The sequence below is a fragment of the Balaenoptera musculus genome, chromosome 6 (genome assembly GCF_009873245.2).
Source record: "Balaenoptera musculus isolate JJ_BM4_2016_0621 chromosome 6, mBalMus1.pri.v3, whole genome shotgun sequence".
In the NCBI taxonomy this organism is placed as follows: domain Eukaryota; kingdom Metazoa; phylum Chordata; class Mammalia; order Artiodactyla; family Balaenopteridae; genus Balaenoptera; species Balaenoptera musculus.
The window spans coordinates 104,063,874-104,091,399 of record NC_045790.1 but is presented as its reverse complement, the minus strand read 5'-3'; the positions used below and the strand labels follow the sequence as shown (position 1 = coordinate 104,091,399).

The window sequence follows — 27,526 nt, the reverse complement described above, 5'->3', positions numbered from 1 at the left end:
GTTTTTCTCGTTAAAAAAAAAAAGAACTCATAACAAATCAAAGTTCTTATAATTGTTTCCATTTTTCTTTAAATTGGAATGTACAAACTAAGAAAGATCTTTTCTTGCTAATAAGCTAATGCATTCAGAAGAGTAAAAGTTGTGAATTAATTTCTGTTACACTAAATTGTTTTCTTAATGCTGTATCAAAGTTTCAATGACTTAAAAAAAGTTGACACTTAAGGACTTATTTTATAAAATGTGTTTCAATTTGAAGAGTTTAGTCTTTAAACTTAAATTGTTCAATAGACATATTAAAGATGTTGAGCAATTATTTCATGCTTGCTTTGGGACAAGCCATTTTAATGGTATGTAGAATTCCTTAACAACATCAAAATTGGGTGATCTCATTTTTATGTTATTTTGTTGCAATTGCCATGGTAAATAAATATATGAGTACAAGCTCTGGAATTTCATTAATTAGGCTTCTAAAAAGAGGCCTCCAGCGTCCATTATATTACTTGCTGCCAAAGATCAAACATGGGCCTGAGTCCCTGCCTCCCATGATTTAATCAGCTGATCACTGTGTTTGTTCTGTCTCACTTACATGAACAGGATTAAAGCACCATAAAATTGTGTGAAAGCATATTTTATTATTATAAAAGATAATAACACATTGTTCCCTATTTTTTTAATGGATTATGGGTGTTTAATTAGCCTAGTGATAAGATTGAAGAATGGGTTAGCTAATTGATTGTGAAAACAAAGGGAATAATGAGAAAAAAAAAACCCTTAATCCCATCAATATTTACTCTTGGTAAACACTCTGTTGGAGAATGATATGCAAGCTAGGACGTTTTATTGGGTAGGGAATTAGGGTGAATGAGAGAAGGATTGTCACTCGTTGGCCATTTATCCAGCCACTCTTTCTTGAGTGCTTGCTTTGTGCCAGACACCATGCTAGGCACTGGATACAGAGGTGAATTAACCACAGCCTCTTCCTTCTAGGAGCACATAGTCAAATAGAGGAATTGGGCTTTTCAAAGTGCATCCTACCAACATCTGAAAAACCTGAATTCACTTTGGTTGTGAAATACCCACAGTGATTGTAGCAGTAATGGTGGCAGCAACAAGAACAATTATTATTTGAGCCTTTTACTACACGGCATCCCTATAAGCATGTAATACTTAGCCAGTGTTGTAGACACATTTCAAATAAGAACACTAATTAAAAGACATGTGATATTGTTTAAATGAAACTAAATCATTTAGTAGTGGCATTAATATTGGGGCTTTAAAATTCAAGTCCAGTTCTGAATCTTTGTTAAATTAAGACAGTGGAGAACCTCAGTGATCTACTTTTGAAATATTTCAACAGGAATAGCAATTCTTGTGTGCTATTTCCTATGTATAAGGCCTTGTTTTAAGCATTTTACAAATCTCATTTATAGGTATGAACTGTTATTACCCCCATTTACCAATGAGAAAATTGAGGTACATATAGGTTAAGATTTTTGCCCAAGATCACATAGTTGGTGAGGGGGTGGAGGTGGGGTTATAACTTCCCAGTCTATTAGCCTAAACACTAAGCTATTCTGCCTTTCAAAGTACTAACCCCAAAGTGCTATTGTGAGCACAAAATGAACAAAGCATGTAATACTTAGCATGGTGTCTGTCACATAGTCAACACACAATGTATATTAACTAGTATTTTGTCATCACTACCCTCGAATATACCTCAGAGCCATTTCTGTCCTTGAGAAATGTATCCCCTTTTCATCTTGGCCAATGTACAACATCATCAACCAACTCTTCTCCAGTCACTATAATCAGAACTTTATATATAATATTCTAATCCTTAAAGCAATCATTTATTTAAAAATTTGGTGTTATTAGCACTTTATACATAAATAGACTAGAAAAAAATAGACTAGAGCTCAGAGATGTTAAATAATTGCCAAATTCACAGAATTTGTAAGTGGTAGATCTCAGAATTATATTTACTTTTATTTGGCTCCAGAGCTATATTTTGGGCCATTATATCATACTTATTATTCCACAGGAAGAAAATAAAGTGATGACCGAGTGAATGATTTGGGTAATGAGACACAAGTGTCTGCCATTTGTGATGTCTGGGCATTGATGAAGTAGTCTCCCATCCTATCAGTATCAGTGGCATGAAGTTGTTGCCAAGGACTTGAGATGCATTTAAACTTCCCTTGAGAGTATGTCCATACTTTCTTGTTCTCTGCAGTGGCAGGCATCGGACCTGACTTCCCCCAGGTGGCTCTAGAGGAAAGATCTCAGGGACCCCACAATCTCTAAATCTCACCTCGACTCCCTAGTCCTGACTTCCAGCCCCATGCAGTGATTTGTCCTTCAGCACCATGGCCAGATCCCTGAAATCTGACAGAGGGCTGGAGTCACAAAGTCCAGGGTCAGAGAAGTCCTTTCTTGCCAGGTGAGTGTATGGGTCGGGAAACTAGACTTCATTCTACATCTTGTTTCCCCCTGACCAATTTTTATCTTTCTTGATCAATAACCTGTCTCTCACTCTGGATCCATCCTGTTTAACATCATCCTTTCTCCTTTAGGTCCTCACAGCCGTTCCCCTCCCTTTCCTCACCCTAACAATCTCTCTCACCAGCCCTCCTTTCTGTTCCTACTCTGATGTTCCATTTTTCACACCTGACCACAGTTTTTTTTCATTTACACCATATCATGACCCCCCATTCTGCTCTCCTTCTTCCCTTTCTACATTCCCACCTTTCTCCTAGTCATCATTCACATGCCTTCCTCCTTTCTTCCCCAAATCTTTATTTCTGTTCATTATCTCTGCCCCAATCATTAAAAAGTTCTCCATCTTCAATTATGCTCCTCTTCTCATTTCAAAAGTTCTTCCTCTTATTTCCTTATTTTCTTTCCATTCATCCGTTCACTCTGTACTCTTTCTATCCTACATTTCCATTCTCTCATTCCCACCACTTTGTATTCTTTCTTTGTTTTCCCTTCCCATTTATTCTTTTCTCCACTGTGTCTTCATTTCTATGTCTCTGCTCACAGTGTTCCATTCAATCATCTCTTCATGGAAACCACACAATTAATTATTTTTAGAAATATGGAATGTCCGGAATGAAAGTTTAGAAGAAACTCCCATTTGAGAGTAAATTCTGCTTTCCAATAATTATTTTCTGAATTTTTGTCACATACATGCAGCTTATAATCAACATACACACATATGCACACACACATACACACACAGGCACACACACAGTTATATCACATTCACTTCATTCAGAGTGCCAGCTGTTCTCTAAGTAAAATAGAGGGCAGTTTCGGTATCAGCTAGAAGAGTTTTTATGTGTTACACCCTGCTGTAATTTTGTTATCAACTAGAAATCTCTTCATGACCTCAGCCCATCCTTGACCTCACCTAAGGCTGAGATGGGACCTGCTCCAAATAAGTTCCACCAGCCCCTTTGCTTATATTTGTTGCATCACTTATCATGCTGCTTTTCATCCAATGTTGATCTTCCTTTCTTTCCACACTGTGGTTTCTTCATGGCAGAGTCTTTGTGTAGTTTGTCTTAATGTCCCATTATAGAAAAGAAATATTTGTAGAACAGATAAATTCATCAATAAGTGGATGATAAATAAACGATCTTCTGGATCATGTGATTACCTTCTGCCCTTGATCTAGCCAAAATTATTTCCTGGGAACCATAGGCAGATTCAGGTATTCAGATAAATTTTTTAAAACCTAACCCTTCTCTTCTCTCTCCTCTCATATATTTCCAGAGGCACAGATTACAGTTGCCCATCACTATTCAAAGTAACAATTGTGCTTTGTGAGAAAAATAGTCTTTGCAGTTGCTTTTATAAATTATCAAAAATCTCCAGTGTGACTGATTTGTAGTAATTAGATATACATTTTCTTCCTTGCTCCATACTCCACCGCCTTTCCTGCTTTTCTTTTGATGGTCCTTGTGTCTCTTTTTCTCTTCCAATCCTCATTATTCTCTCTGGGTCCTTCGTCTATATTATTAACCCTCCCTACATACTCTGCTTCACTATGTACTTCATTTTTTACCTGAACTATAGCACGGATCCTTCAGCCCTTTATTGTAGCAGTGAGGTCAGCAAGGTTTGGAGATATGGATTTATGAATAATCAGTATTAAGTTGGTCAGTGAGGCTCTAGAACTAAATAGGTTTTTCAGGTTTGCTCTTGGGGACCTTGCATGGTGAAGGAGAAGGGAGAAGAAGAGAAAAACTGTAGATAGAAAAGAGCTAACCACTGAGAGAAGGAAGAAGAAATTCATAATTTTGCAGCATTAAGGAGATTAGAAAAAAAACAAATGTCAAGAATGTGGGAGATAGTGGTTAATAATGCCATCATTAGAGAAGGAAAATTAAGAAGGGTTGAGAGAAACAGTCATAACAATGTCCAAGGCTCTGTGTTAGAATTCTAGCTCTGCCATTGGCTAGCTGAGCAGTATTAAAGCAAGTTTCTTAATTTCTCTGTGCCTCAGTTTCCTCATCTGTAAAATGAGAATAAAATAGTATCTAATAAAATATAGGTTTAATAAAATCACACATGCAGAGTGCTCTGTACTGTGTTTGGCATATAGCAAGGGCTCCAAAAATGTTACTTATTACTACTACTATTGCTACAACTACCAACATTATTACATACCATTGCATATGGTGAAGACTGTTCGTTGATAACCTTGGAAGCAAAACTTTGACAAGTCAAGACACTTGCCCATGTAAAAGAGTTAGTAACTTGGAGCACAGAAATATAAACTATGTCAGCTTGGATCCGTACTCTGTGTAGCAGACATAAGTAGACAACCCAAAGACACATCACAGAGAATGGATAAATACATTGTGGTGTATCTACACAAAAGGCTATTATATAGCAATGAAAAATAAATGAATAACAGCTATCACCAATAATATCAGTGAATCTAAGTAATACAGTATTGAGGCACAAAATCAGGTCACCACAAATTACTTAAAATTTGTTACCTTTTTATAAATTTCGTGTCATCTCTAACTTAATATTCTTCTTGGAATACCAATAGCAGATACATATCAAATATAAATATATATTAACAAAGGAAAGAGAATGATTACCCCGAGATTCAGAAGGTTCGTTACCTTAGGCAAGGAGTGATGGGGAGAGGTGATGGAGAATGTTCACAGAAGTAGATATGAATTATAATCAAAGTTCTAGTTTCTGTGTTGAACAGTAAGTCAATGGTTGTTTCTAATCTTATTCAAAGCCAAGGGAGCAAGCAAGAAGGTGATGCTCAGACCAACAAAGAAAATGTAGCATAAGCCAAGGATTATGATTAATCCAGTCCTGGGCTCCTGAGGCTGGAGGAATACAGGCAATTATGAATCCTCCACCTTTGTCTTTTACAGTCTTGCTGAAGATTTCTCCCTCCTATTCCAGAATCCTGTCTAAAATATTTTTCTGGCTCTAGATCTCTAGAATCAGCCCCCAAAGAAAGAGCTTCCATCAGAAACTCACTATAGAACTTACTAGAGTGAGACAGAGAAATAGGAACGGTAATTGGAAACATGGGCTATACCTGAGATTAGGGAAAAACAATTTAGGGAAACTTCTTGGCTCGTTGGTTTCTTGTAGGTCTGACAGTTATAGTGCACATGTATTGTGACATCTTTCTTTTTTTCCATAAGGTTTTGGAAAATTGTTTTTTTTTTTAAACATCTTTATTGGAGTATAATTGCTTTACAATGGTGTGTTAGTTTCTGCTTTATAACAAAGTGAATCAGTTATACATATACATATGTTCCCATATCTCTTCCCTCTTGCATCTCCCTCCCTCCCACCCTCCCTACCCCACCCCTCTAGGTGGTCACAAACCACCGAGCTGATCTCCCTGTGCTATGCGGCTGCTTCCCACTAGCTATCTATTTTACATTTGGTAGTGAATTATATGTCCATGCCACTCTCTCACCCTGTCACATCTTACCCCTCCCCCTCCCCATATCCTCAAGTCCATTCTCTAGTAGGTCTGTGTCTTTATTCCCGTCTTGCCACTAGGTTCTTCATGATCTTTTTTTTTTTTCATTAGATTCCATATATATGTGTTAGCATACTGTATTTGTTTTTCTCTTTCTGACTTACTTCACTCTGTATGACAAACTCTAACTCCATCCACCTCACTACAAGTACCTCCATTTCATTTTTGTTTATGGCTGAGTAATATTCCATTGTATATATGTGGCACATCTTCTTTATCCATTCATCCGATGGTGGACACTTAGGTTGCTTCCATGTCCTGGCTATTGTAAATAGAGCTGCAATGAACATTTTGGTACATGACTCTTTTTGAATTATGGTTTTCTCAGGGTATATGCCTAGTAGTGGGATTGCTGGGTCGTATGGTAGTTCTATTTTTAGTTTTTTAAGGAACCTCCATACTGTTCTCCATAGTGGCTGTATCAATTTACATTCCCACCAACAGTGCAAGAGGGTTCCCTTTTCTCCACACCCTCTCCAGCATTTATTATTTCTAGATTTTTTGATGATGGCCATTCTGACTGGTGTGAGATGATACCTCATTGTAGTTTTGATTTGCATTTCTCTAATGATTAATGATGTTGAGCATTCTTACATGTGTCTGTTGGCAATCTGTATATCTTCTTTGGAGAAATGTCTATTTAGGTCTTCTGCCCATTTTTGGATTGGGTTGTTTGTTTTTTTGTTATTGAGCTACATGAGCTGCTTGTAAATCTTGGAGATTAATCCTTTGTCAGTTGCTTCATTTGCAAATATTTTCTCCCATTCTGAGGGTTGTCTTTTCGTCTTGTTTATGGTTTCCTTAGCTGTGCAAAAGCTTTTAAGTTTCATTAGGTCCCATTTGTTTATTTGTGTTTTTATTTCCATTTCTCTAGGAGGTGGGTCAAAAAGGATCTTGCTGTGATTTATGTCATAGAGTGTTCTTCCTATGTTTTCCTCTAAGAGTTTGATAGTGTCTGGCCTTACACTTAGGTCTTTAATCCATTTTGAGTTTATTTTTGTGTATGGTGTCAGGGAGTGTTCTAATTTCATACTTCTACATGTACCTGTCCAGTTTTCCCAGCACCACTTATTGAAGAGGCTGTCTTTTCTCCACTGTATATGCTTGCCTCCTTTATCAAAGATAAGGTGACCATATGTGTGTGGGTTTATCTCTGGGCTTTCTATCCTGTTCCATTGATCTATGTTTCTGTTTTTGTGCCAGTACCAAACTGTCTTGATTACTGTAGCTTTGTAATATAGTCTGAAGTCAGGGAGCCTGATTCCTCCAGCTCCATTTTTCGTTCTCAAGATTGCTTTGGCTATTCGGGGTCTTTTGTGTTTCCATACAGATTGTGAAATTTCTTGTTCTAGTTCTGTGAAAAATGCCAGTGGTAGTTTGATAGGGATTGCATTGAATCTGTAGATTGCTTTGGGTAGTAGAGTTATTTTCACAATGTTGATTCTTGCAATCCAAGAACATGGTATATCTCTCCATCTATTTGTATCGTCTTTAATTTCTTTCATCAGTGTCTTATAATTTTCTGCATACAGGTCTTTTGTCTCCTTAGGTAGGTTTATTCCTAGATATTTTATTCTTTTTGTTGCAATGGTAAACGGGAGTGATTTCTTAATTTCACTTTCAGATTTTTCATCATTAGTGTATAGGAATGCAAGAGATTTCTGTGCATTAATTTTGTATCCTGCTACTTTACCAAATTCATTGATTAGCTCTAGTAGTTTTCTGTTAGCACCTTTAGGATTCTCTATGTATAGTATCATGTCATCTGCAAACAGTGACAGCTTTACTTCTTCTTTTCTGATTTGGATTCCTTTTATTTCTTTTTCTTCTCTGATTGCTGTGGCTAACACTTCCAAAACTCTGTTGAATAATAGTGGTGAGAGTGGGCAACCTTGTCTTTTTCCTGATCTTAGTGGAAATGGTTTCAGTTTTTCACCATTGAGGACAATGTTGGCTGTGGGTTTGTCATATATGGCCTTTATTATGTTGAGGAAAGTTCCCTCTATGCCTACTTTCTGCAGGGCTTTTATCATAAATTGGTGTTGAATTTTGTCGAAAGCTTTCTCTGCATCTATTGAGATGATCATATGGTTTTTATTCTTCAATTTGTTAATATGATGTATCACGTTGATTGATTTGCGCATATTGAGGAATCCTTGCATTCCTGGAATAAACCCCACTTGATCATGCTGTATGATCCTTTTAATGTGCTGTTGGATTCTGTTTGCTAGTATTTTGTTGAGGATTTTTGCATCTATGTTCATCAGTGATATTGGCCTGTAGCTTTCTTTCTTTGTAACATCTTTGTCTGGTTTTGGTATCAGGGTGATGGTGGCCTCGTAGAATGAGTTGGGGAGTGTTCCTCCCTGTGCGATATTTTGGAAGAGTTTGAGAAGGATAAGTGTTAGCTCTTCTCTAAATGTTTGATGAATTCGCCTGTGAAGCCATCTGGTCCTGGGCTTTTGTTTGTTGGACGATTTTTAATCACAGTTTCAATTTCAGTGCTTGTGATTGGTCTGTTCATGTTTTCTATTTCTTCCTGGTTCAGTCTCGGCAGGTTGTGCATTTCTAAGAATCTGTCCACTTCTTCCAGGTTTTCCATTTTATTGGCATAGTGTTGCTTGTAGTAATCTCTCATGATCATTTGTATTTCTGCAGTGTCAGTGGTTACTTCTCCTTTTTCATTTCTAATTCTATTGATTTGAGTCTTCTCCCTTTTTCTCTTGATGAGTCTGGCTAACGGTTTATCAATTTTGTTTATCTTCTCAAAGAACCAGCTTTTAGTTTTACTGATCCTTGCTATTGTCTCCTTCATTTCTTTTTCATTTATTTCTGATCTGATCTTTATGATTTCTTTCCTTCTGCTAGCTTTGGGGTTTTTTTGTTCTTCTTTCTCTAATTGCTTTAGGTGCAAGGTTAGGTTGTTTATTTGAGATGTTTCCTGTTTCTTGATGTAGGCTTGTATTGCTATAAACTTCCCTCTTAGAACTGCTTTTGCTGCATCCCATAGGTTTTGGGTCATCGTGTCTCCATTGTCATTTGTTTCTAGGTATTTTTTGATTTCCCCTTTGATTTCTTCAGTGATCACTTCGTTATTAAGTAGTGTATTATGTAGCCTCCATGTGTTTGTAATTTTTACAGATCTTTTCCTGTAATTGATATATAGTCTCATAGCGCTGTGGTCGGAAAAGATACTTGATACGATTTCAATTTTCTTAAATTTACCAAGGCTTGATTTGTGACCCAAGATATGATCTATCCTGGAGAATGTTCCACGAGCACTTGAGAAAAATGTGTATTCTGTTGTTTTTGGGTGGAATGTCCTATAAATATCAATTAAGTCCATCTTGTTTAATGTGTCATTTAAAACTTGTGTTTCCTTATTTATTTTCATTTTGGATGATCTGTCCATTGGTGAAAGTGGGGTATTAAAGTCCCCTACTATGATTGTGTTACTGTTGATTTCCCCTTTTATGGCTGTTAGTATTTGCCTTATGTATTGAGGTGCTCCTATGTTGTGTGCATAAATATTTACAATTGTTATACCTTCCTCTTGGATCAATCCCTTGATCATTATATAGTGTCCTTCTTTGTCTCTTGTAATATTCTTTATTTTAAAGTCTATTTTGTCTGATATGAGAATTGCTACTCCAGCTTTCTTTTGATTTCCATTTGCATGGAATATCTTTTTCCATCCCCTCACTTTCAGTCTGTATGTGTCTCTAGGTCTGAAGTGGGTCTCTTGTAGACAGCATATATATGGGTCTTGTTTTTGTATCCATTCAGCCAGCCTGTGTCTTTTGGTGGGAGCATTTAATCCATTTACATTCAAGGTAATTATCAATATGTATGTTCCTATTCCCATTTTCTTAAATGTTTTGGGTTTGTTATTGTAGGTGTTTTCCTTCTCTTGTGTTTCTTGCCTAGAGAAGTTCCTTTAGCATTTGTTGTAAAGCTGGTTTGGTGGTGCTGAACTCTCTCAGCTTTTGCTTGTCTGTAAAGGTTTTAATTTCTCCATCACATCTGAATGAGATCCTTGCTGGGTAGAGTAATCTTGGTTGTAGGTTTTTCTCCTTCATCACTTTAAGTATATCCTGCCACTCCCTTCTGGCTTGCAGAGTTTCTGCTGAAAGATCAGATGTTAACCTTATGGGGATTCCCTTATGTGTTATTTGTTGTTTTTCCCTTGCTGCCTTTAATATGTTTTCCTTATATTTAATTTTTGACAGTTTGATTAATATGTGTCTTGGCGTGTTTCTCCTTGAGTTTATCCTGTATGGGACTCTCTGTGCTTCCAGGACTTGATTAACTATTTCCTTTCCCATATTAGGGAAGTTTTCAACTATAATCTCTTCAAATATTTTCTCAGTCCCTTTCTTTTTCTCTTCTTCTTCTGGGACCCCTATAATTCGAATGTTGGTGCGTTTAATGTTGTCCCAGAGGTCTCTGAGACTGTCCTCAGTTCTTTTCATTCTTTTTTCTTTATCCTGCTCTGCAGTAGTTATTTCCACCATTTTATCTTCCAGGTCACTTATCCTTTCTTCTGCCTCAGTTATTCTGCTATTGATCCCGTCTAGAGTATTTTTAATTTCTTTTATTGTGTTTTTCATCATTGCTTGGTTCCTCTTTAGTTCTTCTACATCCTTGTTAAATGTTTCTTGCATTTTGTCTATTCTATTCCCAAGATTGTGGATCATCCTTACTATCATTATTCTGAATTATTTTTCAGGTAGACCTCGTATTTCCTCTTCATTTGTTAGGTCTGGTGTGTTTTGACCCTGCTCCTTCATCTGCTGTGTGTTTTTCTGTCTTCTCATTTTGCTTAACTTCCTGTGTTTGGGGTCTCCTTTTCACAGACTGCAGGTTCGTAGTTCCCGTTGTTTTTGGTATCTGTCTCCAGTGGCTAAGGTTGGTTCAGTGGGTTGTGTAGGCTTCCTGGTGGAGGGGACTAGTGCCTGTGTTCTTGTTGATGAGGCTGGATCTTGTCTTTCTGGTGGGCACGTCCACGTCTGGTGGTGTGTTTTGGGGTGTCTGTGGCCTTATTATGATTTTAGGCAGCCTCTCTGCTAATGGATGGGGCTGTGTTCCTGTCTTGCTAGTTGTTTGGCATAGGGTGTCCAGCACTGTAGCTTGCTGGTCGTTGAGTGAAGCTGGGTCTTGATGTTGAGATGGAGATCTCTGAGAGATTTTCGCCGTTTGGTATTACGTGGAGCTGGGAGGTCTCTTGTGGACCAGTGTCCTGAAGTTGGCTCTCCCACCTCAGAGGCACAGCCCTGATGCCTGGCTGGAGCACCAAGCGCCTTTCATCCACACGGCTCAGAATAAAAGGGAGAAAAAGTAGAAAGAAAGAAAGAAAGAAAGAGGATAAAATAAAATAAAATTAAGCTATTATAATAAAAAATAAGAATAAAATTATTAATGTGTATAAAATTGATGCCTAATAAGAACCTGCAGTACAAAACAACAAACAAAACAACTAATACTAAACTTTCATTGGGTTATTTGTATGGAAATATGTTAATATAAATGTTTCAGACATTACATGAAATTTCTAAAAATCTTATATTTGTATTTGTATGGAAATATGTATGGAAATATGTTAATATAAAGGTTTCAGACATTATATGAAATTTCTAAAAATCTTATATTTGTATTTGTATGGAAATATGTATGGAAATATGTTAATATAAAGGTTTCAGACATTACATGAAATTTTTAAAAATCTTATATGTTCTGGTATAATGTTATAAGTAATAATCCTAGTTATTACTTTAAAATGTATATCTCAGAAATAACTAATTTTCTTGTCAACTGCATTATTATGAACTTTCATCAAATCTTTAACAGTGGTCATTTTTAAGTCTTTTGTCATTTACAGACAGTTCTGGGTGTACTCTGATGCTTTTGCAAATATGTTCCTATAAAAGGCTTTCATCTTCAAGAAATTCATGGAAAAGACTCTGACAAGTACAGGTTTCTGGTAACTGACTGTACTGCTGAACTGAATGAATAAGCATTTTCAGAACTCTAATGAAAAACTGATGAACTCATAAAAGTGCTAACAAAAGATCAAGATGAAAAAAAAAAATAATTACATGGGACTGAGTGAACTGATGAGGATGAGTATAATTTTTGTGACTTTCTGTCTGAATTAAAAAAAAAATCCCACAAGGACTGAGAGGCAAAGAATATACAAATCAATTTTCACTGCAAAGTAAAGGAGCTGTTACAGTGGAGGATTACTGGACTGAATGTCAATATTATGACATAGTATGAGTGTGTTTCATGTTTGGTAATTGCAATCATTGTTGCTTTTGTTGTGGTCATCCATGTACAATGCTTGGTGTCAGTCTACTTATCTCCTGTAAAAATAAAATACAGTGTGTGTGTGTGAAAAAAAAATATGTAATGTACAGTACAGGGTATATAAAAAAAAAAGAAAAAATTTATTAAGAAAAAACTTTAAAAAAAATTTTTATAGTAAATTTATTAATTTTTTATAATAAAAAATAAGAAAAAAATTATTAAGAAAAAACTTATTAAGAAAAAAATTTTTTGAATTTTTAAAAATAGAAAATAAGGAAAAAATTATTATGAAAACACTTATTAAGAAAACAAATTTTTTTAAGTTAAAAAACAAACAAACAAAAAAAATGGACGGACCGAACCCTAGGACAAATGGTGAAAGCAAAGCTATACAGACAAAATCTCACCCGGAAGCATACACATATACACTCACAAAAAAAGGAAAAGGGGAAAAATTAATATATCCTGCTCCTAAAGTCCACCTCCTGAATTTGGGATGATTCGTTGTCTATTCAGGTATTCAACAGATGCAGGTACATCAAGTTGTTTGTGGAGCTTTAATCCGCTGCTTCTGAGGCTGCTGGGAGAGATTTCCCTTTCTCTTCTTTGTTCGCACAGCTCCCAGGGTTCAGCTTTGGATTTGGACCCGCCTCTGCGTGTAGGTCGCCTGAGGGCGTCTGTTCCCCGCCCAGACAGAACACGGTTAAAGGAGCAGCTGCTTCCGGGGCTCTGGCTCACTCAGGCCGGGGGGAGGGAAGGATACGCATGCGGGGCGAGCCTGCGGCGGCAGAGGTCAGCGTGACGTTGCAGCAGCCCGAGGCGCGCCGTGCGTTCTCCCGGGGAAGTTGTCCCTGGATCACGGGAGCCTGGCTCTGGCGGGCTGCACTGGCTCCCGGGAGGGGCGGTGTGGAGAGTGACCTGTGCTCGCACACAGGCTTCTTGGTGGCGGCAGCAGCAGTCTTAGCGTCTCATGCCCGTCTCTGGGGTCCGTGCTGATAGCCGCGGCTCGCACCTGTCTCTGGAGCTCGTTTAGGCGGCGCTCTGAATCCCCTCTCCTTGTGCTCCGCGAAACAAAGAGGCAAGAAAAAGTCTCTTGCCTCTTGGGCAGCTGCAGACTTTTCCCAGACTCCCTCCCGGCTAGCTGTGGCGCACTAGCCCCCTTCAGGCTGTGTTCACGCAGCCAACCCCAGTCCTCTCCCTGCGATCCGACCGAAGCCTGAGCCTCAGCTCCCAGCCCCGCTCGCCCCGGCGGGGGAGCAGACAAGCCTCTCGGGCCGGTGAGTGCTGCTCGGCGCCGAGCCTCTGTGCGGGAATCTCTCCGCTTTGCCCTCCGCACCCCTGTGGCTGCGCTCTCCACGGCTCTGAAGCTTCCCCCCTCTGCCACCCGCAGTCTCCTCCCGCGAAGGGGCTTCCTAGTGTGTGGAAACCTTTCCTCCTTCACAGCTCCCTCCCACTGGTGCAGGGCCCGTCCCTATTCTTTTGTCTCTGTTATTTCTTTTTTCTTTTGCCCTACCCAGGTACGTGGGGAGTTTCTTGCCTTTTGGGAGGTCTGACGTCTTCTGGCAGCGTTCAGTGGGTGTTCTGTAGGAGCAGTTCCACGTGTAGATGTATTTCTAATGTATCTGTGGGAAGGAAGGTGATCTCCGCGTCTTACTCTTCCGCCATCTTGCCGAGACACCGCGGAAAACTGTTTTGAAGCTAAATCTCTGGTTCTCCCCGTTCTAAGGTAAATGTGACCTAATTTTGGATTCTCCATGATATAATGACTTGAATGTCCTGATGCTGAGTGTGTTATTGACTTAACTGTGGTGGATGTTATTTTGAGCTAGAAAGGTGTGCTTAGCCTTATGAAAGAATAAAGAAAATATAAGAAAATGCTCTTATATTTCAGTAGTTATCCTTGCCTTTACTGTTTATTTTTCTTTTTTGAAGTAGAAAAGAATAGCTTTGTTGCTTTGCCAGGCAAAGGGCGACACAGTAGGCTCCTGCCCTCGAGAAAAAAAGTGTTTATGTTTTTAATAGGAAATTTTCATAATGTAGATATAGAGACCAAGACAACGAAACACATATATGTAATAGTCAACTTTAACAAAACTTAACATTTGCCCTTTTTGTTTCAATTCTTATTTTGGAAAAATAAACTGCTACTGATACAATTAAAATCCAAACTACTTCTCTATCCTATTCTTTATCCTTCCTCCTTCCCCAAAGAAGGTACCCACTGTCCTAAATAAAGTAGTCATAATATATATTATATCTGCTTTACAAAAATAATACAGTATTTTCATGTCTTAAAATTTCGTATCTGTCATACTTTTCTAACATCGTGAACTGGCAGTTTTCAGTTAACATGATGTCTTGAAGACTTAAGCTTATTGATGCATGGGGTTCTGCTTTCAACTACTGTGTAATATGAGTATATCACAAGTTAAAATATGTGTATATAGTTATGGTACAATATTTAAGTGAATAATCCATCCTCATTCACCAAGAATGCCATCTCAATTCTAAAAATTGTGAGTTTGCTTTGGGGCTGTCATTTTCTGTATTCCACAGGTCCACTTAGCCACATGTTAGGCCACAATGTGAGTCTCAAAAAGCTTCAGAGAACTAATCTCATAGAGATTTAATTATTTGGCTACAATGTTATTACATTAGAAATCAATAATGAAAAGATAGTTTAAGAAAACAAGTTTGGAAACGAAAATGCATCTAAAAACATTATTTAAGGCCTTAATGAACATTTGAGGAGGGTCCAGGTGCAATTCCTGCGAGTGCATGGAGAACAGTGAGAAGGCTGTATTTCCAGAATTTGTTGGAATAAGATGTATGGGTTTTTCCTTGGGCTAACTGGATCCAAGGAGGGTGCATGAGCTGTGTCATCTTGAAAGGCATCCCACCCAAGAAGGCTTCTTGTTAAGGTGAGGCAATCTTAGAAGATGAAGTCTAGAGGGGTACAGTCAGATGCCAGTCCTGAAGGAGGGATCTAAAGGATCAGCCAGTGTCTGAATTAGTCTTGTCTGGGAATCTGGGAAGAATGCAGCAATCATTACCTGTGGGTGCTCTCTAGTAGGCTCATGTGTTGCTCCGAGAGAAAGATTCTGTATTTGCAATCTGTACCAATGGCACCACTCAATGAGACCTTACCTTTCCTTTCCTTTTTTCTTTGACCCTGCAATAGCCAGAGACAACTTAGAGGTAGGATGGATAACATGCTGCAGTAATGAAGTCAGCCACATCCCTCCTTCCCTAATACAGGTTTCTGAATAAGAGTATTCGTCTTGGGAAAGGAAGAAAAGTTTAAATTACTTGAGATGTAAAGTTTTGATATTCATTTGAATTGGGGTTTTTAGTACTTAATACAGATTTTTCAAAAGCAGTGGTATGAAAAAAGTTGTTTCCTGTTTTGCTTCCACAAGGTTCACTTTCTTCCAAAATCACTGTTTTAGCAGGGGATTTTTCTCCTTAAATCTTCACTACCTTTTGAGGTAGATACCATTATATTACTATTTGACAGATGAGAAAACATAACTTGTCTAATATCACATAGCTAATAAGTGGCAGAAATGGAGTTACATTCCATGTAAGTCTGACTCCAAAAGCTTTGCTGTTAACTTAAAGGCCTATTGCCCTTTAATAGAAAACCTGTTTCATTTATTTAACAAATATTTAGTATCTACTCACTAACTGCCAGGCTCTATGCTAGGTATAAAGAAGTCAATGATTAATATATATATATATGTGTAAATATGTACATACGTGTGTATGGATATATACATCTGTGTGTGTATACATGTAAACATACATATTTAAGTGTCCTAACAGTCTACTTTGGGAGACAGGTAAAAACAGCAGTTACAAAGTGAATTGAAGAGTGAAAAGTTGTCTAGTGATAAACTGTGCAGGGATTCAATGAAAACTTGAAACAGAAATGAAACTTGACTGAGCCCTCAAGATGAGTAGCCTTTCACCACTTAGCTTGTGGGGTTGAATTTGGGCCCTGAGGTGATGAGATGACATTCCATGGAAGAGAGAATTGCCTATGTCAAAACGTTTTTATTTTTGGATAGTTTAAAGGGATATAAAATTTGGGTTCAGTATTTTCTCTCAGTTCTTAGAAGATATTTTCTTATTTTCTAGAGTCTTTTGTTGCTGAGAAATCTTTCAGAGAGCCTAATTATCTTCCCTTTGTTGGTAATCTTTCCTTCCTCTCTGGTTGATTTTAATCTTTTCTCTGTATTTGCTGTTTATCAGCTTCCCTAACATACTGTCTATGTATGGATTTTTTAAAATTTGTCTTGTTTGGGAGTTAGTGTGATTCTTCAATCTAAGGATTCATTTCTTTCATTTAGTCTGGAAAATTCTCTAGTCTTTCTCTCCAATATTGCCTTTCCTTTGTTTTCTCAGTATTCTTCTTCTTGGACTTATTGGATGTGTACTGGATCTCATTTTTTTCTTCCACAAGTCCTAACTATTCTTTGCACATCTTGGTCACTTTGCACTGTCTTCAGGGTATTTTTCTCAGAACTAGCTTCTCTCTACAGCCACTGTCCAACCCATCCATTGAGTTTTTGATTTGAATTTCAATATTTTAATTTTCTAGTCATTATTTTTAGGTCTTTTCCAAATTTGTCATATTTTATTTTATTTTATTTTTTATTTATTTATTTTTTATTAATGTGTCTTTTTTAAGTACTATGTGCAATATTTATCCTTTCTTTTTTTGGATTTTTGAATTTTATTTTATTTTATTTTTTAAACAGCAGGTTCTTATTAATCATCCATTTTATACACATCAGTGTATACATGTCAATCCCAATCGCCCAATTCATCACACCCCCACCCCTACCCCCTGGGTCTTTCCCCCCTTGGTGTCCATACGTATGTTCTCTACATCTGTGTCTCAATTTCTGCCCTGCAAACCGGTTCATCTGTACCATTTTTCTAGGTTCCACATATATGCGTTAATATATGATATTTGTTTTTCTCTTTCTGACATACTTCACTCAGTATGACAGTCTCTAGATCCATCCACATCTCTACAAATGACCCAATTTCGTTCCCTTTTATGGCTGAGTACTACTCCATTGTATATATGTACCACATCTTCTTTATCCATTCGTCTGTCGATGGGCATTTAGGTTGCTACCATGACCTGGCTATTGTAAATAGTGCTGCAATGAACATTGGGGTGTATGTGTCTTTTTGAAATATGGTTTTCTATGGGTATATGCCCAGTAGTGGGATTGCTGGGTCAAATGGTGATTCTATTTTTAGTTTTTTAAGGAACCTCCATACTGTTCTCCATAGTGGCTGTATCAATTTACATTCCCACCAACAGTGCAAGAGGGTTCCCTTTTCTCCACAGGCTCTCCAGCATTTGTTGTTTGTAGATTTCCTGATGATGCCCATTCTAACTGGTGTGAGGTGATATCTCATTGTAGCTTTGATTTGCATTTCTCTAATAATTAGTGATGTTGAGCAGCTTTTCAAGTGCTTCTTGGCCATCTGTATGTCTTCTTTGGAGAAATGTCTATTTAGGTCTCTGCCCATTTTTCGATCGGGTTGTTTTTTTTTTTTAATATGGAGCTACATGAGCTGTTTATATATTTTGGAGATTAATCCTTTGTCCATTGATTCGTTTGCAAATATTTTCTCCCATTCTGAGGGTTGTCTTTTTGTCTTGTTTATGGTTTCCTTTGCTGTGCAAAAGCTTTGAAGTTTCATTAGGTCCCATTTGCCATTTGTTTATTTTTGTTTTTATTTAAATTACTCTAAGAGGTGGATCAAAAAAGATCTTGCTGTGAGTTATGTCAAAGAGTGTTCTTCCTATGTTTTCCTCTAAGAGTTTTATAGTGTCTGGTCTTACATTTAGGTCTCTAATCCATTTTGAGTTTATTTTTGTGTATGGTGTTAGGGAGTGTTCTAATTTCATTCTTTTACATGTAGCTGTCCAGTTTTCCCAGCACCACTTATTGAAGAGACTGTCTTTTCTCCATTGTATATCTTTGCCTCCTTTGTCATAGATTAGTTGACCATAGGTGTGTGGGCTTATCTCTGGGCTTTCTATCCTGTTCCATTGATCTATATTTCTGTTTTTGTGCCAGTACCATATTGTCTTGATTACTGTAGCTTTGTAGTATAGTCTGAAGTCAGGGAGTCTGATTCTTCCAGGTCTGTTTTTTTCCCTCAAGACTGCTTTGGCTATTCGGGGTCTTTTGTGTCTCCATACAAATTTTAAGATTTTTTGTTCTCGTTCCGTAAAAAATGCCATTGGTAATCTGATAGGGATTGCATTGAATCTGTAGATTGCTTTGGGTAGTATAGTCATTTTCACAATATTGATTCTTCCAATCCAAGAACATGGTATATCTCTCCATCTGTTGGTATCATCTTTAATTTCTTTCCTCAGTGTCTTATAGTTTTCTGCATACAGGTCTTTTGTCTCCCTAGGTAGGTTTATTCCTAGGTATTTTATTCTTTTTGTTGCAATGGTAAATGGGAGAGTTTCCTTAATTTCCCTTTCAGATTTTCCATCATTAGTGTATAGGAATGCAAGAGATTTCTGTGCATTAATTTCATATCCTGCAACTTTACCAAATTCATTGATTAGCTCTAGTAGTTTTCTGGTGGCATCTTTAGGATTCTCTATGTATAGTATCATGTCATCTGCAAACAGTGACAGTTTTACTTCTTCTTTTCCAATTTGTATTCCTTTTATTTCTTTTTCTTCTCTGATTGCCATGGCTAGGACTTCCAAAACTATGTTGAATCATAGTGGTGAGAGTGGACATCCTTGTCGTGTTACTGATCTTAGAGGAAATGTTTTCAGTTTTTCACCATTGAGAATGATGTTTGCTGTGGATTTGTCATATGTGGCCTTTATTATGTTGAGGTAGGTTCCCTCTATGCCCACTTTCTGGAGAGTTTTTTTTTTATCATAAATGGGTGTTGAATTTTGTCAAAAGCTTTTTCTGCATCTATTGAGATGATCATATGGTTTTATTCTTCAATTTGTTAATATGGTGTATCACATTGATTGATTTGCATATATTGAAGAATCCTTGCATCCCTGGCATAACTCCCACTTGATCATGGTGTATGATCCTTTTAATGTGTTGTTGGATTCTGTTTGTTAGTATTTTGTTGAGGATTTTTGCATCTATATTCATCAGTCATATTGGTCTATAACTTTCTTTTTTTGTAGTACCTTTGTCTGGTTTTGGTATCAGGGTGATGGTTGTCTCATAGAATGAGTTTGGGAGTGTTCCTTCCTCTGCAATTTTTTGGAAGAGTTTGAGAAGGATGGGTGTTAGCTCTTCTCTAAATGTTTGATAGAATTCACCTGTGAAGCCATCTGGTCCTGGACTTTTGTTTGTTGGAAGATTTTTAATCACAGTTTCAATTTCATTACTTGTGATTGGTCTGTTCATATTTTCTATTTCTTCCTGGTTCAGTCTTGGAAGGTTATACCTTTCTAAGAATTTGTCCATTTCTTCCAGGTTGTCCATTTTATTGGCAAAGAGTTGCTTGTAGTAGTCTCTTAGGATGCTTTGTATTTCTGTAGTGTCTGTTGTAACTTTTCCTTTTTCATTTGTAATTCTATTGATTTGAGTCCTCTCCCTCTTTTTCTTGATGAGTCTGGCTAACGGTTTATCACTTGTGTTTATCTTCTCAAAGAACCAGCTTTTAGTTTTATTGATCTTTGGTATTGTTTTCTTTGTTTCTATTTCATTTATTTCTAATCTGATCTTTATGATTTCTTTCCTTCTGTTAACTTTGGGTTTTGTTTGTTCTTCTTTCTCTAGTTCCTTTAGGTGTAAGGTTAGATTGTGTGTTTGAGATTTTTCTTGTTTCTTGAGGTAGGCTGGTATAGCTATAAACTTCCCTCTTAGAACTGCTTTTGCTGCATTCCATAGGTTTTGGATCATCGTGTTTTCATTGTCCTTTGTCTCTAGGTATTTTTTGATTTCCCCTTTGATTTCTTCAGTGATCTTTTAGTTATTTAGTAATGTATTGTTTAGCCTCCATGTGTGTGTGGTTTTTACTTTTTTTCCCTGTAATTCATTTCTAATCTCATAGCGTGGTGGTCAGAAAAGATGCTTGATATGATTTCAATTTTCTTAAATTTACTGAGGCTTGATATGTGACCCATGATGTGATCTATCCTGGAGAATGTTCCGTGCGCACTTGAGAAGAAAGTGTAATCTGCTGTTTTTGGATGGAATGTCCTATAAATATCAGTTAAATCTATCTAGTCTATTGTGTCATTTAAAGCTTCTGTTTCCTTATAAATTTTCTGTTTGGTGATCTGTCCATTGGTGTAAGTGAGGTGTTAACGTCCCCCACTTTTACTGTGTTACTGTCGATTTCCTCTTTCATAGCTGTTAGCAGTTGCCTTATGTATTGAGGTGCTCCTATGTTGGGTGCATATATATTTATAATTGTTATATCTTCTTCTTGGATTGATCCCTTGATCATTATGTAGTGTCCTTCCTTGTCTCTTGTAACATTCTTTATTTTAAAGTCTATTTTCTGTGATATGAGTATTGCTACTCCAGCTTTCTTTTGATTTCCATTTGCTTGGAATATCTTTTTCCATCCCCTCACTTTCAGTCTGTATGTGTCCCTAGGTCTGAAGTGGGTCTCTTGTAAACAGCATATATATGGGTCTTGTTTTTGTATCCATTCAGCAAGCTTGTGTCTTTTGGTTGGAGCATTTAATCCATTCACGTTTAAGGTAATTATCGATATGTATGTTCCTATTCCCATTTTCTTAAATGTTTTGGGTTTGTTATTGTAGGTGTTTTCCTACTTTTGTGTTTCTTGCCTAGAGAAGTTCCTTTAGCATTTGTTATAGAACTGGTTTGGTGGTGCTGAATTCTCTTAGCTTTTGCTTGTTTGTAACACTTTTGATTTCTCCATTGAATCTGAATGAGATCCTTGCCGGGGAGAGTAATCTTGGTTGTAGGTTCTTCCCTTTCATCACTTTAAGTATATCATGCCATTCCCTTCTGGCTTGTAGCGTTTCTGCTGAAAAATCAGCTGTTAACCTTATGGGAGTTCCCTTGTATATTATTTGTCATTTTTCCCTTGCTGCTTTCAAGAATTTTTCTTTGTCTTTAATTTTTGCCAATTTGATTACTATGTGTCTCGGGGTGTTTTTTGTTGGGTTTATTCTGTATGGGACTCTCTACGCTTCCTGGACTTAGGTGGCTATTTCCTTTCCCATGTTAGGGAAATTTTCAACTATAATCTCTTCAAATATTTTCTTGGGTCCTTTCTCTCTCTCTTCTCCTTTTGGGACCCCTATAATGCGAATGTTGTTGCGTTTGATGTTGTCCCAGAGGTCTCTTAGGCTGTCTTCATTTCTTTTCATTCTTTTTTCTTTTTTCTGTTCCGCAGCAGTGAATTCCACCATTCTGTCTTCCAGGTCACTTATCCGTTCTTCTGCCTCAGTTATTCTGCTATTGATTCCTTCTAGTGTAGTTTTCATTTCAGTTATTGTATTGTTCATCTCTGTTTGTTCTTTAATTCTTCTAGGTGTCTGTTAAACATTTCTTGCATCTTCTCAATCTTTGCCTCCATTCTTTTCCCAAGGTCCTGGATCATCTTCACTATCATTCTTCTGAATTCTTTTTCTGGAAGGTTGCCTATCTGCACTTCATTTAGTTGTTTTTCTGGGGTTTTATCTTGTTCCTTCATCTGGTACATAGCCCTCTGCCTTTTCATCTTGTCTGTTTTTCTGTGAATGTGGTTTTTGTTCCACAGGCTGCAGGAATGTCGTTCTTGCTTCTGCTGTCTTCTTGCTTCTGTAGTTCTTCTTTCTTCTGTTCTTCTTGCTTCTGCTGTCTTCCCTCTGGTGGATGAGGCTATCTCCATATTTTATTTTTATAATATCTTGTTTCTTATCGTCTTTATTTACTCTCTTAGATGCAAAGTATTTTAAACGTAACTTATAATTCCTAACAGATTTGTTAGTTTATGATGTTTAGAGGGAGATAATCCTATTATTTGTTGATTGCTGATTGTCCTCATGATGAATATTTTTTTTTGTGTTTTGTAATTTTGAATGGTGAGCTCATCTTTTTGTTTGGTTTTTATTTGTGGGATTCCTGTACAGTGTGACATCTGTAATTCCTTGAGGAGAATTTTTGTGTTTGCTTCTATAATATACCCCAAAGCTTTTACCAATCTGAGAATGATTTTTATGTTAGTCTGTCAGTTTGCAGGTTTTAGGATCATTTGTGTTTTGTACATCAACTTTATCCATTTCATGTGCTGTACAGACCCATAATGCAGTCCCATGGAAGACATTTTCACCTCCATGTATTGCAGGTTGAGAGGTATGAGTTTTCTTTAAACCATAGCCAGTGGTGTGTATATTCAGTCACTGAAAGTTTAATCTTTTGAATGTTCTGAATTTAGGCCTAAGCACCCATGTCCTATTCCACATGGGGGGTTAATACTTTAGCCTCTGGCCTCCAAAGACTGATACTATGCCACCTTTCCCCTACCTGTTACCACCACCATCTACATCATCATAGATAGTTTAGATATTAGTTTTTCATAATTCCACCTTGATTATCAACCCTTGCATTTCCCTAACATTCTTTTTCCTAATTGAAGTATAGTTGATTTACAATGTTGTGTTTTACACAACCAAATATTGAGTATAGTTCCCTATGCTCTATGGTAGGTCCTCATTTGTTACCTATTTTATCCCTAACATTCTTGAAAGCTCAGTTATGCATTTAAAAGGAGGATTATTATATTTTTTCTAAATTCCTATCTGTGTTCAATGGGAACGTGTTATTTAGACCTCCTATCTCAGGAAGCTGAGGTTCTCAAAGTAGCATGTGAAGAGTGACGGGAACGTGAGAGCTTAGCCTGTTCAGAAAACTAAGGAAAAACTGGCTAGTTTAAAAAATATTGGGTAGGTGACTCAGCATGAGACTGGTTAGATAGGTTAAGTACTAACAACAAAAGTTGCTTTCAAGTCAGTTCAAGCTATTTGGATTTTATTCTGAAGGTGCTGACTCTTTAAATGGGGAAATACATTTTGGAAATTTTATTATGGCATAAGTATAGTAGATCTATCAGGGGAGATAAGTAAGGAAACTAGTAATTAGGCTATGAAATGAGAACTGGTCAGAGATGCTGAAGCTTAAATAGTTTTAGAGAACTGAGAGCAAAGGATGGATATAAGGGAAAAGAAGTCAAGGAGTGATTGAATATGGGGAGATAAAGGAGAGATTCCACAAGTTTTCAGTTTTGTCAGTCAAACGGATGAAAATGATGGTGCTGTTAACCAACAAAAACAAACAAAGAGTAAAAACAAATTATTTCATGACAACCAGAAGCAGTTTCACTACAAAAAACAGCTACTTATAAAGAGCCATTTCTTTATATGTTACGTATTAAATGATACATTATGTTTCTTACAGGTTCAGATGGAATAACTCATGAGGACCACAGTGGGATGAAGTGTGAATAGAAGATGAGGAGCTAGAGACAGTGAGTATAGGAATTTTTTCATGGCATTTGCCACCGGAAGGAGATAAACAGTGGTTAGATGAAAACAAAATATTAAATGAAGGGTTTATATCTGTACGAGGGGCTTTATCAGGGTATATGGATTACATAAAAGAACCCGTTAAGGTGGATGGAAAGGAAGAAATTCATCACCGAATGGTAGTGCAGAGGGTCACAGATGGCCACATAGCGATCCAGAGCCATGAAAGAAATAACAGAAAGGAGAAAACGCTATGACAAATTCAGGAAGTGAAGTCATAGACTTAGAGGAAGGGCCGTAGTGCTCAGTGGAATTTAAGTCTTTAAGGAGCTTGAAGAAAATAAATAAACTAACTAGAATTGTTATGAGTCCTAACCTAGGACCCATGACTTGCTTTTTGATTCAAACTCTCTTTCAGGAGGCTCATTGTCACTCAACAAGGGCTGTGCCCCTAATGCTTCACATTCTCTCATCTTGTTGCTTCTTGGGTTCTCAAGAGCTAGAGTGTCCCCCAGTGTCCTCTTTCTCCTGTTCCTGGTTATTTACCTGACCACGATGATGGGAAACGTTACTCTTGTGCTGCTCATCTCCCAGGACCCCAGGCTCCACTCACCTATGTACTATCTGCTCCATGGTCTCTCCGTGATAGACATGGGGCTGTCCACAGTCACTCTGCCCCAGTTGCTGGCCCATCTGGTCACTCATGACCCAGCCATTCCTGCTGCCCGCTGCCTGGCCCAGTTCTTCTTCTTCTATGCATTTGGAGTTACAGACACCCTTGTTATTTCTGTCATGGCTCTGGATCACTACGTGGCCATCTGTGACCCTCTGCACTACCATTTGGTGATGAATCGCCAACTCTGTACTTCCAGCCTCCTTCCCAGAACTCTTGGGATCAGGACATGGTGGCTGCTGTGACGTACACGGCCATTACGCCTTTGGCCCACCCTTTTGTGTACAGCATCCACAACAAGGGTGTCAAGAGCGCACTCCATAGGCTGCTTAGAGGAGGGAGGGTGGGCTCCTGATTATCCTGTCTAAAAACCATGTTGGTTAGATGAAGAAAGAAGTGGGCAGATTTGAGCAGGCCTGGTTTTGGAGTTGAGGGGGAGGGATGGCCTGGACGGTTTATGGAACTCCAGTGTTAGCTCTTTTTGATGTGGTGCTCTGACAGCTGTGACAGCTTTCTACTTTCATGCCACACGTGCTCAGGGCTTCCTCATCAGAAAGCCCCTAGAATCTTTCCTCTGGCCATTTATCTTCAGAGGATAGAAATGAGTCACTAGGCCTGGGTTGTTTAATTCCAGTTGAAGAAATATGGGAATACAATTGTGAAATTCCGAACTAAAGCGGAGACAGTGAAGTTAATTATAATCACATTTAACTTGGTGAGCTGGCTTGTGGGGAGTGTATTGGTGTATTTGAGAAAGTTAGTGGAAGAGAACTTTAGGTAAATAGAGATGGCAATTTCCTACCTTTTTCATTAAGTGAGCAAATATATGCCTGGAAGTGAGTGTGAAATGGGGGCCATGATTCTGCTATTCCACATGTGAGCCCCTTTTTCCATGGACCTCCCATAGTGTGAGCATATTATTCTGATGCATGTGAATTCTATTTTATATATTTTCAGTTAATTTTAATTTACATTTTTTCAAGTAAAACATATGCAGAAAATGCAAGCTAAATACTTTGCTGCATAAAACAAGGAACAGTGAACTATTTCAACAATAGAGAAAACAATTTGGTTGTGCTTAGTTTTTGGGAACCTGGACATTGGCCTCTATTTTGTTATCTCTTAAGAGATATACAAAAATAATTAAAACATTTTTAATTGACATATAATTGACATATAATATATAAGTTTAAGGTGTACAACGTGTTGATTTGATACATTTTTATATTGCAATTTGATTATCAGCATAGCATTAGCTAACCCCTCTATCACATCATATAATCATCATTTCTTTTTTGTGGTGGGAACAATTAAGATCTAGTCTCTTAGAAAATTTGAAATTTATAATACAGTATTGTTGTCTATAATTACTCTGCTGTGCATTATATCCAAGACTTATTTATCTATTAGTTGTAGGTTTGTACCCTTAAACAACATCTCCCCAATTCCACCCCTGCCCCCAGTCCCTGGTAACCACCATTTTACTTTCTGCTTTTTTGAGTTTACCTTCTTTAGATTCCACATATAAGTGGTATCATACATATCTTTCTCTGTCTGATTTATCTCATGTAGCATAATGCCTTCAAGTTTCATCCATGTTGTCGCAAATGGCAGGATTTCCTTCTTTCACATGGCTGAATAATATTCCATTGTATATATGTACCACATTTTCTCTATCTATTCACCCATTGATTGACACTTAGGTTGTTTCCATATCTTGGCTATTGTGAATAACGCTGTAATAAACATGGGAGTGCAGATATCTTTTGGGCATCCTATTTCTATTTCCTTTGGCTATATACCCAGAAGTGGGATTGTGGGATTACAAGGTAGTTGTATTTTTAATTTTTTGTTTTCTGTAGTGGCTATACCAATTTACATTTCCACCATCAGTGCCCAAGTGTTCCCTTTTCTCCACATCTTTGCCAAAGCTTGTCTTTTTGATGATAGCCATTCAAACATGTGTGCAGTGCTATTTCATTGTGGTTTTGGTTTGCATTTACCTGATGACTAGTGATGTTGAGCACCTTTTCCTGTACTTGTTGGCCATTTGGATGTCTTATTTAAAAAGCATCTACTCAAATCTTCTGCTCATTTTTTAATCAGATTTTTTGGGTTTTGTTGTTATTGAATTGTGCCAGTTCTTTATACATTTTGGATATTAACCCCTTTCAGATATATGGTTTGCAAATATTTTCTCCCATTCCATAGGTTGCCTTTCCATTGTCTCTTTTGCTGTGCCGAAGTTTTTTAGTTCAATGCAGTCACACTTGATTTTTGCTTTTGTTGTTTGTGCTTTTGGTGTCATATACAGAAAATCATTGCCCAGATCGATATGAAGGACCATCTTCCCTGTTTTCTTCTAGGAGTTTTATGGCATCAGGTCTTATGTTTAAGTCTTTAATCCATTTCAAGCTAATTTTTGTGAATAGTGTAAGATAGGGGTGCAGTTTTATTGTTCTATAAGTGTTTATTCAGTTTCCCCAGCACCATTTGTTGAAGAGTTATACTTTCCCCACTGAGTGTTCTTCATTCCCTTGTCAAAAATTGATTGACAAAGATAAATGGGTTTTTTCTGGCCTCTCAATTATATTCCATTGACTGATATGTGTCTATCCTTTTGCACGTACCATATTCTTTTATTTTTAAGGTATTTTTCACAATGTCTTTTTTTTTTTTTTTTTGGCCACGCTACGTGTCTTGTTTGGATCTTAGTTCCCTGACCAGGGATCAAACCTGGGCCCTCAGCAGTAAAAGTGCCTAGTCCTAACCACTGGACCACCAGAGAATTCCCAAGTACCATATTCTTTTGATTGCTGTAGTTTTGTAATACGTTTTGAAATAGAGACATGTGAGTCCTCTGACTTTGTTCTTCTGTTTTTCAAGATTGTTTTGGGTACTCATGGTTCCTTGCAAGTCCATATGAATATTAGGTTTGCTTTTTTCCATTTCTACAAAATAGTCCATTGAGATTTTGATCATTGAATCTATAGGCCAG

At 37.4% G+C, this 27,526-nt stretch overlaps 1 protein-coding gene and 1 non-coding gene across 2 annotated transcripts; one reads left to right on the top strand and one right to left on the bottom strand.

The window, feature by feature from the left end:
- Positions 1–22,646: 22,646 nt before the first annotated feature.
- LOC118896417 (olfactory receptor 1B1) lies at positions 22,647–24,883 on the top strand. Its single transcript, XM_036854185.1, is given in 3 exon segments — positions 22,647–22,686; positions 24,274–24,710; positions 24,713–24,883. Coding segments are annotated over 3 exon segments (648 nt in total).
- A 2,360-nt stretch (positions 24,884–27,243) lies between these two features.
- Positions 27,244–27,316, bottom strand: TRNAK-UUU. The gene has a single exon. It is a non-coding gene; the product is annotated as a tRNA-Lys (tRNA).
- Between the last annotated feature and the right edge of the window lie 210 nt (positions 27,317–27,526).